This window comes from Heteronotia binoei, chromosome 17 (assembly GCF_032191835.1).
Source record: "Heteronotia binoei isolate CCM8104 ecotype False Entrance Well chromosome 17, APGP_CSIRO_Hbin_v1, whole genome shotgun sequence".
Classification (NCBI taxonomy): domain Eukaryota; kingdom Metazoa; phylum Chordata; class Lepidosauria; order Squamata; family Gekkonidae; genus Heteronotia; species Heteronotia binoei.
Window position 1 is genome coordinate 44,858,372 of NC_083239.1, and position 14,822 is coordinate 44,873,193.

Sequence of the window (14,822 nt, forward strand, 5' to 3'; positions counted from 1 at the left end):
CATCTCTGACCATTTACAAGAGGGAAATCTTTAAATATTCCATGAATATCCATCCGGTTTCTGTAGCACTATCCACATGTGCAGAGGGGAATTCTGTGACCGTTTCAGCTCAGAATATCCTATGGCCATCTCAGCTCCAAAACAGCAGGGTTTTTTTTTTTGTAGCAGGAACTCCTTTGCATAACAGGCCCCATCTCTCTGATGTAGCCAACCGTCCTGGAGCTAACAGTAGGCCCTGTAAGAAGAGCCCTGTAAGCTCCAGGAGGATGGGCTACATCAGAGGGGGTGTGTGGTCTAATACGCAAAGAAATTCCTGCTACTGACACCGCCTCATTTCATCTTGATTTAATGGTTTTAACTGTTTAATTTTAACTGTTTTATTGTATTGTAATCTGCCCTGAGCCCATCTTGGAAGAGGGCAGACTATAAATCCAGGATCTCAGGCTGAGGTCTTTCCCATCCCTCCTGCCCAGTCCTTTTAATTTTAAAAATGCCCTGCAAAACAGAATATCCTGTAACGCAACACCTCCTGATCATCCCTGGCCCTAAGGACGTCCAATTTGCCTCAACCAGGGTCAGGGCCTTTTCAGCCCTGGCCCCTGCCTGATGGAATCAGCTCCCTGCGGAGATCCGGGCCCTACCTGAATTACTGCCATTCCATAGAACCTGCAAGACGGAGCTGTTCCGCCGGGCCTATGGTTGAGGCAGCAGGCGTCCCATTATTCCATCATTTGGCCTCCCTTGTGGTGACATCACGCTTATTACAGTGCAACTGGTTATTGATCCGCTGTGCCCTGTCCGCCGGGGGCGCGCTTTATTTATTGTTTTTACTGTTAATTTTATATTGCCGTTTTAACTTTGATATGTAGGCTTTTATTGCTAATTTTATATGCTATGATCCGCCTCGAGCCCTTTTACGGGAAAAGGCGGCATATAAGCCTATGAAATAAACCAAGAAACAAACAAACACCAGAGCAGCTCTCTACGCCACTCGGTGTGCAGCCGTGCTAGAGTTCCAGGCCGTCCTCTCTCTGGGTTAGCGATACACAAACGCACACCGGTTTCGCACAGCTCCCCTCCCTCCTCCCTTCCCCCCCCCTCTCCCCACAAAATCTCCCCCAAGGGTCTAGACAGCTCCAGAGTTTGTAGCTCCGAGCCGAAGGCTAGAGGGGCATGAGGGACAATCAAAGGAAGTGGTTTTAACCGCAGGGCACTCTTTTCCATGCCGGGCCTCAGAGGACAAGGGGAGACTTGCATGTTTCATTAGCCAGCTGACTCCGTTCTTCTCCCCCCCCCCCTCCCCCAACACCCCTACATCCAGGCTGAAATAATAGCCCAGAAGCCAAAACAAGAGTCTTAACAGATTAGTTACAGTTCAGTGTCGACGGGGAGGAAGAAACAGGTCTTCCTTGCTCTCTGTGTTTCTGCATGAGAGCCGGGGTGATGCGGTGGTTAAAGCAGGGTTCCCCGGCACAGTGCCCAAAGGTGTCGCGGCACTCTCCAACAGCACTCCTTTCGGCTGGAGGACCTCTGGGTTAGAGTGTTAGGCAATGCGCAATAAAAGAGGTGTTGGGAATATTTGTTGACATTAGAGGCAAGGCGTTTGCATGATGGAGTCAATTTTAAAAAAGGTCAAGGTAGTCTCCTGTGCAAGCACCAGTCGTTTCTGACTCTGGGGTGACGTTGCTTTCACAATGTTTTCATGGCAGACTTTTTACGGGGTGGTTTGCCCTTGCCTTCCCCACTCATCCTCAGAAGGATGGAAGGCTGAGTCAACCTCGAGCCGGCTACTTGAACCCAACTTCCGCCAGGATCGAACCCAGGTTGTGAGCAGAGCTTATGACTGCAGGACTGCAGCTTTACCACTCTGCGCCACGGGGCTCTTTACAGAGACAAAGAACATGGCTTATCAAAAGAAATAAAGTTTACTAGCATAAAACATCAGGAAAAGGCACTTGGGAGCAGGGGACGCGTTGTAGAGAAATAGGTGGTGGAGCTCATCCAGGGATTGTTATGCAGCTGCACCTCCTATTCAACGGACAAGGTAGGTGGGGAGGAGGAGGGGGAGCCCTCAGAAAGGTTCAGGAGCTCCTGTGAGCTCCTGCTAAATCTGAGGCCTGCTTGGGAGTAAAAGAAATAAACATTGCATTCTACATGCTGCATCTACGTCGTATCTGCTCATGGCTACTTTTACAACTCTTCGTTAATAGATCCAAGTTAGCCGCCCTGAGCCTGCCTTTGGTAGGGGAGGGCGGGATATAAGAATAAATTTATCATCATCATCATCATTATTATGTTGGTCTGAAGCAGTAGAACAAAGCAGGAGTCAAGTTGCACTTTTAAGACCAACACAAGTTTGTCTTAAGGCACTGTACTGTACCTTATCCCTTCCTCTGAAGAAGTATGCATGCATACGAAAGCTTACATTCTGAGTAAAACTCTGTCAGTCTTAAAGATGCAACTGGATTCTTACTCAGGGCCGGCTCTGGCACTAGGCAAATTAGGCGGTTGCCTAGGGCGCTGGCCTTCGTGGGGCGACCCCATGTGAATCCGTGATGTTATCCGTGGGGGTGCAGAAGTTAGCCTTCCCTAGGGCCGGCCCTCCTTATACTTTGTTCAGTTTATTGTTAAACTGCTTCTCCTGCCCAGAGAACACTGAGACAGGAAGACAGGCCGTTCACCTTGCAAACAACCTCAAAGCTTCTCACACACAAGGTGCCAACTGACCGATGCAATGTTTATATCCCCCCCTTAGAAGAAACAGTCCCTAATTGGGTTTAAGCTGCAATACCTCACATCCTCTTTTTAGGTAAACAACAACAGTTAACAACATTATAGTCTGAAATGTGCATAACTTGCTTTCCAACACACTGCGGCACTCACTAGCACTTCTTCGGGCCGGGGTTAGAGTGTCAGGCAATGAACCATGAAAGGGGTGACTTTGTTCCTTCTCTGCCTAATAAGCCTCAAAGAGTTGTTGTGAGATCCAGATGTTGTGAGGATAAAATGGGGTCTCACTGAGCAACACCTGGTGTCCCTGAGTTCCTTGAAGGAAGGGCAGGGTAGAAATAGACTAAGTAAATGAGTGTCTCAGCCTTTCTCCAAGGCTCTCAAAGTAGTACATAGGCTTCCCCATCCTTTATGGAACCAGAGTTAATTTTTCCTTCCTTCCCTCATTGAGAGCCAGTTTGGTGTAGTGGTTAAGTGTGCGGACTCTTATCTGGGAGAACTGGGTTTGATTCCCCACCCCTCCACTTGCAGCTGCTGGAATGGCCTCGGGTCAGCCATAGCTCTAGCAGAGCTGTCCTTGAAAGGGCAGCTTCTGCCTGAGCTCTCTCAGCCCCACCCACCTCACAGGGTGTCTGTTGTAGGGGGAGAAGATATAGGAGATTGTAAGCCGCTCTGAGTCTCTGATTCAGAGAGAAGGGCGGGGTATCAATCTGCAGTCTTCTTCAGTGTGACCCGGATGGCCCAGATTAGTCCAATCTCATCAGATCTTGGAAGCTAAGCAGGGCCAGCCCTAGTTAGTATTTGGGTGGGGGACTGGCTGAGAAGTCCAGGGTAGCTATGCAGAGGTAGGCAATGGTGAACCGCTTCTGTATCTCTCTTGCCTTGATGCGGACAGCCCGGATTAGCTCTGTCTTGTCAACTCTTCAAAGCTAAGCAGGGTTGGCCTAAGTTCGTTCTTGGATGCTTCCGAGGGTTGCTACGCAGAGGCAGGCAATGGCAAACCACCTGAGTCTGCCTCTGCCCTGATCTAGATGGCCCAAGTTAGTCCAGTCTTGTCAGACCTTGGAAGCTAAGCATGGTCAGCTCTGGTTAGTCCTTGGGTGGGAGACAACCAAAGAAGTCCATAGTTGCTACGCAGAGGCAGGCAATGGCCAGCCACCTCTGAACACCTCTTGCCTTGTCTTGGATGACCCAGGATAGCCCAACCTAATAGGCTCTCTGGTGCTAAGCAAGGTCGGCCCTAGTTAGCCTTGGATGGGAGACCACCAAGGACAGGGTTGCTACGGAGAGGCAGATGGTGGCAAACCACCTCTGAACATCTCTTGCCTTGAAAACCCTCTGCCTGTGACACTTCCCACCATCACCCTAGTGACAGGACCAAAGTAACCTGATGCACTTCCTGTCTAATTTAATTTAGGGCCAGTGTTGGTGTAGTGGTTAAGTGTTTGGACTCTTATCTGGGAGAACCGGGTTTGATTCCCCACTCCTCCACTTGCACCTGCTGGAATGGCCTTGGGTCAGCCATAGCTCTGGCAGAGGTTGTCCTTGAAAGGGCAGTTTCTGTGAGAGCCCTCTCAGCTCCACCTACCTCACAGGGTGTCTGTTGTGAGGGAAGAAGATAAGGGAGATTGTAGGCCTCTCTAAGACTCTGATTCAGAGAGAAGAGCAGGGTATAAATCTACAGTCTTCTTCTTCTTCTTCTAACACTTCACCTGACGCATCACACTGGCTTTATGCTGAGATAATAGAAGCCTCCACCTCAAATACGTGCCACCAATAATTGACAGTCCAAGGCCCCATGGTGGTAGCCCCAGTACACCAGTTTCTTCTACGGCCCAGCAGCTCTCTATGCTGTTGTTCCTTTTTTTCCTCCTTTGCACCAGGTTTCATTCATTTCGCAGAGATGGATGCTTGAAAGAGGGTTAAAACAAGTCCTGTTTGCATGCAGCGGTTAAAATGTTGGACTAGAGTGCTGGGGGACCCAGATTCGAATCCGTTTCCATCTGATGGCACGTGTTGTCAAGGGTTTCCAAGGCACGAGGTGGTTTGCCATTGCCTGCCTCTGCATAGCAATTCTGGACTCCCGTCCAAGTACTGACCGTGACTGGCCCCGCTTAGCTTCTGAGATCTGATGAGATCAGGCTATCCTGGGCCATCCAGGCCAAGGCAAGAGATGTTCAGAAGCTTAGCACCAGAGATCTGATTAGTTTGGGTGATCCTGGGTCATCCAAGACAAGGCAAGAGATGTTCAGAGGTGGTTGGCCATTGCCTGCCTCTGCATAGCAACCCTGGGCTTCCTTGGTGGTCTCCCATCCAAGGTTTAACCTGGGCCAACCCTGCTTAGCTTCTGAGATCAGGCTAGATTGGGCCACCCAGATCAATGCAAGAGACTAACAGAGGTGGTTGGCCATTGCCTGCCTCTGTGTAGTGACCCTGGACTTTCTTGGTGGTCTTCCATCCAAGTACTAGTCGAGGCTCACGCTGCTTAGCTTCCAAGAGATGGTGAGATAAGGCTAGATTGGGCTACCCAGGTCAAACCATGAAATCCTGCCTCTGCGTAGCAACCCTGGTGATCTCCCATCCAAGCTTGACCCTGCTTAGCTTCTGAGATCTGGTGAGATCAGGCTTGCCTGGGCCATCCAGGTTAGCATTGTTCCATCTAGAGTACCGTTTTTCCTTCTCTTTCTTGGGGTGGGGGGGGGCTGCTGCATTTCATTTCAGTTTTATGGGGTATAGTGGTGAATTTGGCTTCAGTACAATGGAGGGGTCAGGTGGACAGTGTACTTTTTGACATAGCTGAAGTTAGAAACACCACAACCTTATTGGCACTAGAGCAACTGTAGCTCAGTGGTAGAGCATCTGCTTGGCAGGCAGAAGGTCCCAGGTTCAGTCCTCAGCATCTCCAGCAGTGTTTCCTCTAAGATGAGTTAGCCTGAGCTAGCTCACAGATTTTAAGCCCCCAACTCACACATTTTTTGTCTTAGCTCAGGAAAGATGACCCCAGAGCACAATAATTGATGCAGTAGCTAACAATTTTAATACCAGCAGCACACAAAGTAGAATTTTTGCTCACAAGACTCTGCAGCTTAGAGGGAACATTGAAAGCCAGTTAAAAAGACCAGGCAGTAGGGGATGGGAAAGGCCTCTGCCTGAGACCTTGAAGGCCTGTGGCCAGTCTGAGTAGACAGCCCTGAGTTTGATGGAGCAAGGGGTCTGATTCAATATAGAGCAGTTTCCTGTTTTCATTTACTAGGAAGGAGCTGTGGCTCAGTGGTAGAGCATCTGTTTGGCATGCAGAAGGTCCCAGGTTCAATCCCCGGCATCTCCAGTTAGAAGGACCAGGGAGGAGGAGATGGGAAAGACTTCAGCCTGAGACCCTGGAGAGTCATGAAGTTGGGCTGTAGCTCAGTCGTAGAGCATCTGCTTGCCATGCAGAAGGTCCCAGGTTCAATCCCTGGCATCTCCAGTTAAAAGGACTGGGCAGGAGGGGATGGGAAAGACCTCAGCCTGAGATCCTGGAGAGCCATGAAGTTGGGCTGTAGCTCAATCGTAGAGCATCTGCTTGCCATGCAGAAGGTCCCAGGTTCAATCCCCGGCATCTCCAGTTAAAAGGACTGGGCAGGAGGGGATGGGAAAGACCTCAGCCTGAGATCCTGGAGAGTCATGAAGTTGGGCTGTAGCTCAGTTGTAGAGCATCTGCTTGCCATGCAGAAGGTCCCAGGTTCAATCCCCGGCATCTCCAGTTAAAAGGACTGGGCAGGAGGGGATGGGAAAGACCTCAGCCTGAGATCCTGGAGAGTCATGAAGTTGGGCTGTAGCTCAGTTGTAGAGCATCTGCTTGCCATGCAGAAGGTCCCAGAATCAATCCCCAGCATCTCCAGTTAAAAGGACCAGGCAGGAGGTGATGGAAAGTTCTCAGTATGAGTCCCTGGAAAGCCATGAAGTTGGGCTGTTGCCAAGTGGTAGAGCATCTGCTCAGCATGCAGAAGGTCCACTCCCAGGTTAAATTCTCAGCATCTCCAGTTAAAAGGACCAGGCAGGAGGTGATGGGAAAGACCTTAGCCTGAGAGCCTGGAGAGCCATGAAGAGGGGCTGTAGCTCAGTGGAAGAGCCTCTGCTTGGCATGCAGAAGGTCCCAGGTTCAATCCCCAGCATCTCCAATTACAAGAACCAGGCAGGAGGTGATGGAAAGTTCTCAGCAAGAGACCCTGGAAAGCCATAAAGTTGGGCTATAGCTCAGTGGCAGAGCCTCTGCTTGGCATGCAGAAGGTCCCGGGTTCAATCCCCAGCATCCCCAGTTAAAAGGACCAGGCAGGGGGGTGGGAGAGACCTCAGCCTGAGATCCACTGCCAGAGTGAGTGGACCCCCAAGGGGTTTGATTCAGTGCAGGGCAGCTTCATATGGGACTCCTCTTTCATTGGCTCTTCCAGGCATCAATCACTGCAGGGCCCGGGGATAAGAGGAGACCTCACCCTGGCCCTTGAACTCGGCTTGCACAGAAAGCCAGGGGATCAAAAGAAGTGTTTAGGACTTTGGAAACCAGCTACTTTGAACCTCCTGGGGGACGTTGGAGAGCCGTGGCATCCGAGTGATGTGCAGAAAGGCCTTGGGGGGGGGGGTGCTGAAAGAGAGAGAATGCAATTTGCTGCAGGGATGCCAAAGGTAACTGAAAATCAAGGCATTGATCAGCAGTTCATTAGGCCTGTTAATGATAGATTCATAGATAGAGGCACAGATCTGAGGCAGGCCAGCGTGACCCCTTCTGTTCCGAGGAGGGCAGCGTAAGCTCCCTCCACACCTTCCGCTTGAAGTCTGTCCCTGGTGAGCTCCGGAGAGAGCTCAGCTTTTAGCTATGATTAATTAGGCAGGGTGGAGGTGCCCGGGCTGCCTATCCCGGCTCCTAGGGAGAGACTTGCTTTAAAAAACAACAACACACACACACACAAAACTACAGTGTTATGTTGGTACGAAAGCCCAGGATGGAGTTAGGATCTGAGAGCAGAGAGGGAAAATAACCCGCAAGGAGCAGGGGTGGTGGTGGGGGGAAGCAATCGAACATCTGGAAGGTGATCTCCAAGGATGCGGGGCCACCGTTTTGGGGAATGAAAGGGGAGCTTGGAAGCTGAGGTCTGGTGGACCAAGTGGTCCTTTGGTGGGTGAAAGCATCCATGTGAGATTTCGTTTCAGAGAGTCTCCGGCTTGGTCTGTCTCCACGAAGAAGAAGAAGAAGACTGCAGATTTATACCCTGCCCTTCTCTTTGAATCAGAGCAGCTTACAATCGCCTTTATCTCCTTCCCCCACAACAGACGCTTTATGAGGTGGGTGGGGCTGAGAGGGCTCTCCCAGCAGTTGCCCTTTCAAGGACAACTTCTGCGAGAGCTGTGGCTGACCCAAGGCCATTCCAGCAGGTGCAAGTGGAAGAGTAGGGAATCAAACCCGGTTTTCCCAGATAAGAGTCCACGCACTTAACCACTACACAAAGGAGGAGGAGGAGAAAAAGAAGGAGGAGGAGAAGAAGAAGATATTGGATTTATATCCCCCCCTTCACTCCGAATCTCAGAGTGGCTCACAATATCTTTTCCCTTCCTCCCCCACAACAGACACCCTGTGAGGTGGGTGGGGCTGAGAGAACTCTGACAGAAGCTGCCCTTTCAAGGACAACCTCTTCGAGAGGAATGGCTGACCCAAGGCCATTCCAGCAGCTGCAAGTGGAGGAATGTTGCATACAAATTATTTGTAAGTGGTGAAATAAAAAATAAAACTGGAGGGCCACACGGTCGCTATCAAAAGACAATCCTGCTATTTTTGGTACAATCATTTTATATGCAAAAGAACTAGTTCCAGACCATTTGTGGAAGGATTGAAACACTGAGGTTTAAGGCAAAACCTTTCCCCTCTCCAGTCAGCGCCCAGACCGTTGACCTGTTTCGATATGGATTGTTCCTCATGGAGATTCTGCTTTGTATACCAGCATCTGAACATCCTAACATGTGGCCTCCTCAGAGCTCACTGGAAAAATCTTTAACCACGCAAGGAAATCTCTTTATAAGCTGTAGTGATCTTCCTTTTTTGTCTCTTCAATCCATAGAGTAACTAATCCCCCGAACCACAGAAAGCCGCATGGCCGAGTTTGAATATCTTCGCTTCCTTAAATTATATGCTGAACCAAATCTGTCTAAGGAGAACCGTTTCCTTTTCCTTTTCTTTTTTTACTTAAGCTTTATTTGCAGTTCCTCCCTAAGCTGAGTTATACTTTCTCAAGCCCATTGAGATCAATGGACTTAGATGGGTGCAATGCTCTTATGGATGGCACAGTCGGTTTCATTAAATTAGGTACCCAAGTTATTCCTGTTAGTTATTCAACTGTGTTTTTTGTTTCCAAGGTTTCAAAGGCAGAAGCACATTTTTCTTCTTTAAGTCCCCTCCCTGTTCGTCCAATTCTCAGGGGTTCTACCCAAAAGACACTGCCTGCCATATCACAGCAGACAATACTATATATTTCCCCTATTTTATAAGTTGTTACAGCTCTGACCTGGATGCCCCCAGTGAGTCCAATTTCATCAGATCCTAGAAGTTAAGTAAGGTCAACCCAGGTCAATATCTGGGTGGGAGACCACCAAGGAAGTCATAAGAACATAAGAGAAGCCAGGTTGGATCAGGTCATTGGCCCATCCAGTCTGTGTGTCACACAGTGTCCCAAAAAAACAGGTGCCATCAGGAGGTCCACCAGGGGGACCAGCACACTAGAAGCTCTCCCACTGTTGCCCCCCCACCAAACACCCAGAACACAGAGCATCACTGTCCCAGATAGAGAGTTCCAACAATATGCTGTGGCTAATAGCCACTGATGGACCTCTGCTCCAGATGTTCATCCAATCCCCTCTTGAAGCCATCTATGCTTGTAGTTGCCATCACCTCCTGTGGCAGTGAATTCCATGTGCTAATCGCCCTTTGGGTGAAGAAGTCCCGGGTGGCCCTGCAGAGGCAGGCAACGGCAAGCCGCCTCTACTCCCCTCTTGCCTTGGCCGGGGGAGCAAGAAAGAAAGTTGGTTTTGAAAAAAAACTTCACTGTACAGATCTTCCTTCTTTCTCTGACGGGAATGCTAGCTTGTTCCAAACACATTTCCCATGTGCTTTCTCAAGAACATAAGAACATAAGAGAAGCCATGTTGGATCAGGCCAATGGCCCATCCAGTCCAACACTCTGTGTCACAGAAGAACATAAGAGAAGCCATGTTGGATCAGGCCAGTGGCCCATCCAGTCCAACACTCTGTGTCACAGAAGAACATAAGAGAAGCCATGTTGGATCAGGCCAGTGACCCATCCAGTCCAACACTCTGTGTCACATAAGAACATAAGAGAAGCCATGTTGGATCAGGCCAATGGCCCATCCAGTCCAACACTCTGTGTCACATAAGAACATAAGAGAAGCCATGTTGGATCAGGCCAATGGCCCATCCAGTCCAACACTCTGTGTCACACAGTGGCAAAATTTTTTATATATACACACACACTGTGGCTAATAGCCACTGATGGACCTCTGCTCCATATTTTTATCTAAACCCCTCTTGAAGGTGGCTATGCTTGTGGCCGCCACCACCTCCTGTGGCAGTGAACAGATCTGAACAGATTTTGTTCCAGGTAGACACCCTGTTATAATTTCAACTGGGATGCTGTCCTATAGGGTTGCCAATCCCCAGGTGGGGGCAGGGGATCCCCCAGTTTGGAGGCCCTCCCCCTTCTTCAAGGTCATAAGAAAGTGGCGGGGGGGGGGGAATGTCTGCTCGGCAATCCATTATTCCCTATGGAAACCAATCCCCATAGGGTATAATGGAGAATTGATCCACAGGTATCTGGAGCTTTTGGGGGGCTGCTTTTTGAAGTAGAGGCACCAAATTTTCAATGTAGCATCCAGTGCCTCTCTCAAAAATCCCCTCCAAGTTTAAAAAAGATTGGACCAGGAGGTCCAATTCTAAGAGCCCCCAAAGAAGGTGCCCCTATCCTTCATTATTTCCAATGGAGGGAAGGCATTTAAAAGGTGTGCAGTCCCTTTAAATGTGATGGCCAGAACTCCCTTTGGAGTTCAGTTATGCTTGTCAAAACCTTGCTTCTGGCTCCACCCTCAAAGTCCTCAGATATTTCTTGAATTTCAGTGTTGGTGCATAGGTGGGGGGTTTTTTTGGGGGGGGAGGGTGTTGGATTATTGTTCTTGTTACTGTGTAGCTCACCTTTATGTTGCAGTCCTCTTGGGTGGCAAGTTTAGCATGAATCCGCTGGTTGGAATCTGTCTTGTCAGTTCCATAGCTGCTGAATCACTCTCTTCTCACTTTTGCACAGTCCTATTGGGTGACAACTTTGGTGTGTGTCTCTGCCAGTTGGAATCCACCTTGTCAGTTACGTATTTGCTGAGTCACTCTTCTCTCCCCTCTGCATTCTATTAACTCCAAACCAAAGAATCTGGTGATAAATTAACTGCCAAATCTGAAGATTTCTACATATCATGGGTGTTAATTTTTCTGTTGGGGGGTCTTTTCTATTTGGACTTTGACTGATTCCAAAGGTACCACTAGCATTTGGTGTAATATTAATGAATTACCATATGGCATTGTGTGTAGTATAGCCGGGAGATCCAAAGATTGTCTGGCAGCCAAAAGTTCTCGCTCTTTTCGAATTATGCACCAGCAGGTGGCATGCTAGACTTATTTTGGGGGTCTGAGAGAGCTCTGAAAGGTCACCTAGCTGGCTTAATGCGGAGGACTGTGGAATCGAACTTGATTCTCCAGATTAGAGTCCATCGCTCTTAACTACTGCACCACACTGGCTTTTGGCATTCGGCAACCCTAAGAACATAAGAGAAGCCATGTTGGATCAGGCCAATGGCCCATCCAGTCCAACACTCTGTACACACAGTGGCCAAAAAACCACAGGTACCATCAGGAGGTCCATCAGTGGGGCCAGGACACTGGAAGCCCTCTCACTGTTGCCTCTCCCAAGCACCAAGAATACAGAGCATCACTTGCCCCAGACAAAGAGTACCAAGAATACGCTGTGGCTGATAGCCATTGATGGACCTCTGCTCCATATGCTTATCCAATTCCCTCTTGAAGCTGGCAATGCTTGCAGCCGTTACCACCTCCTGTGGGAGTGAATTCTACGTGTTCATCACCCTTTGCATGAAGAAGGACTTCCTTTTATCCATTCTAACCCGACTGCTCAGCAATTTCATTGAGTGTCCAAGAGTTCTTGTATTGTGAGAAAGGGAGAAAAGGACCTCTTTCTCCACCTTCTCTATCCCATGCATAATCTTGTAAACTTCTATCATGTCACCCCTCAGCTGATGTTTCTCCAAGCTAAAGAGCCCTATGGAGATACAGCTCGACCTGGAATTGTGCCAGGCCCCCTGTGCCTTTCCCTCTACTTTGGTTAAAGGAGCTACAAAGTCTTGGGGACCTGGAGATCTCCCGGAATCACAGCTTATCTCACTTCCCTTGGAGAAAAAGGCAACATCTCAAACTACAAAGCTCCCTCCCCTGCCTAAACTTCACCCTTTCCTAGTCTCAGTCCCTAAATCTCCAGCAATTTCCCAACCTAGAGTTTGCAGGAGACTGGCGAGGGGATATGACTCAGTGGAAGCGCCTCTGCTTTGCACCAAGAGAGATCCTGGACTTGACCAGTTAAAAGGACCAGGCAATAGATGATGGGAAAGACCTCTCTGCGTGAGACCCTGGAAAGCTGCTGCCAGTCTGAGTAGACTATACTATGCTGTATCAGTGGTCTGGTTCAGTATAAGGCAGCTTCATGTATTCCTTTGTTAAAGAGGGGCTGTGGCTCAGTGGCAGAGCCTCTGCTTGGCATGCAGAAGGTCCCGGTTCAATCCCCTGCACCCCCAGTTCAAAGGCCTAGGCAGTAGATGATGGGAAAGACCTCCGCCTGAGACTCTGGAGAGCCATGAAGCGGGGCTGTAGCTCAGTGGTAGAGCATCTGCTTGGCAGGCAGAAGGTCCCAGGTTCAATCCCTGGCATCTCCAGTTAAAAGCACTATGCAGGAGGTAATGGGAAAGGCCTCCCCTGAGACTCTGGAGAGCCATGAAGTGGGTCTGTAGCTCAGTGGCAGAGCCTCTGCTTGGCAGGCAGAAGGTCCCAGGTTCAATCCCCGGCATCTTCAGTTAGAAACGACCAGAAAGTAAATGATATGAAAGACTTCTGCATGAAAACATGGAAAGCTGCTGTCACTCTGAGTAGATAAGACTGACCTTGATGGACCAAGGGTCTGATTCATTTTTTCCCCCCCATTTATCATTCTTTATTTCTTCAACCAATAACAACTTACAACATTCAGTAATCCAAAGAGAAGCAAAATATAAACTATGTATACAGAAGGAGTATGGATGAGGCCTTACACAGATAAAAAAAAATAAATATAAAGTTTCGTAATTGGGATTGAAAGCCAAAAAAGAAAACATATTATAAATTTCTAGACATAGTTGTAATTACACTAGTCGCTTTCTCCTCCCTCCAATTAGTGTTTCTTCATCCAGTTATAGAATTTTTCCCAATATTTAAAAATATCACATTTCGGTACCCCTTTCAACCGATTGGATAAAACATCCATTTCAGCGGCGTGTAAAATTTTGTCAATAATCTCCACCCGAGATGGGCAAGTTTCCTGTCTCCAATAGCTAGCAAACATGATTCTTGCCGCCGTTAAGATATAGACTGTTAAATACTCATCTTCCTGTGGAACCTCCTTTCTGTCCATCGATAACAACATCATCTCCGGTTTCGGGTCTGATTCAGAAGAAGGCAACTTCCTGCCCTCAAGTGAACTCTACTCCGATGCTCAGCACCAGAACCCATTTCCTTCCCAGACAAACCCAGGTCATTGCTAGAAGCCTTCCCACTCCAATGGGCACATTACTCCCCTGCAGGGGTAGAATTCTAGCAGGAGCTCCTTTGCGTATTATGCCACACACCTCTGATGTAGCCAATCCTCCAAGTGCTCTCTAAACTCCTGGAGGATCTTCTACATCAGGGCGGTGTGGCCTAATATGCAAAGGAGCTCCTGCTAGAATTCCACCCCTGCTCCCCTGAAGAGAAATGGTCATCTGGTAGCAGCTAGCGATGTCTACTGAAATCAGACTGGCTGACTCCTTTCTTCTTCTCTGCCCGGACAGGGTTCGCCTTCCCCGACTGGGCCTACAAGCCCGAATCAAGTCCCGGCTCCCGGCAGATTCAGCTGTGGCACTTTATCCTGGAACTTCTGCAGAAAGAGGAGTACCAGAACGTCATCGCCTGGCAGGGGGACTACGGGGAATTTGTCATCAAGGATCCGGACGAGGTGGCCCGGCTCTGGGGCATTCGTAAATGCAAGCCCCATATGAACTACGACAAACTGAGCAGAGCCCTAAGGTAAGATGTGGGAGGGGGTATGAGGGGGAAGGACGTAGACCAAATGGCAACATAGCTCCTCCCAGGAGGGCTTTTTTTGTAGCAGGAACTCCTTTGCATATTAGGCCACACCCCTATGATGCACCCAATCCCCCAAGAGCTTACAGGGCTCTTCATACAGGGCCTACTGTAAGTTCCAGGAGGACTGGCTACATCATGGGAGTGTGGCCTAATATGCAAACGAGTTCCTGCTACAAAAAAAGCCCTGGCTCCCAGTAGGTTTCCGACAATTCATTTGGTTGTGTGCTGTTTTGCTGCAGCGCCCCCTGGCCTTATACTGTAGTAGCATTGCAGCGCTGTTTGGGTCAAAAGGGACGGTGGGCTTTCCCACATTCTCATCTTACTCACTGATAAGTTCCTGTTTCTTTGGGTTTTGTACATGTTTTGCTCCCTCTAGTGGTCGCTTTGATATTGAACTGCTTTATTTCCAGATTTAAACTGCAGGGAGATAAGGTGGAAATAAAGCTGCTCGATATCAGATCGGCCACTAGAGGGAGCAAAACACATCCAGAACGGCCCCCTTCCTGGAAAGAAACAAGCCCAGTGTCTCAGCCGAAAACACAAATGTAGTCCTCCGGGCACTTTTTGGAACTACTCCAAAACCCAAATTATTGCCTGCTGTACACCTTCATTTCATAAGAAT

General features: G+C 49.0%; 1 protein-coding gene and 1 non-coding gene across 2 annotated transcripts in view; both read left to right on the plus strand.

The window, feature by feature from the left end:
• ERFL (ETS repressor factor like) overlaps positions 1-14,822 on the plus strand; it is a 49,333-nt gene that overhangs the window by 17,308 nt on the left and 17,203 nt on the right. The window contains exon 3 of the mRNA XM_060258528.1: positions 13,870-14,140. Within this exon, the coding sequence (XP_060114511.1) occupies positions 13,870-14,140 (271 nt within the window). The remainder of the gene's footprint in view (positions 1-13,869; positions 14,141-14,822) is intronic.
• On the plus strand, positions 6,128-6,196 carry TRNAG-GCC (transfer RNA glycine (anticodon GCC)). Its single transcript has one exon. It is a non-coding gene; the product is annotated as a tRNA-Gly (tRNA).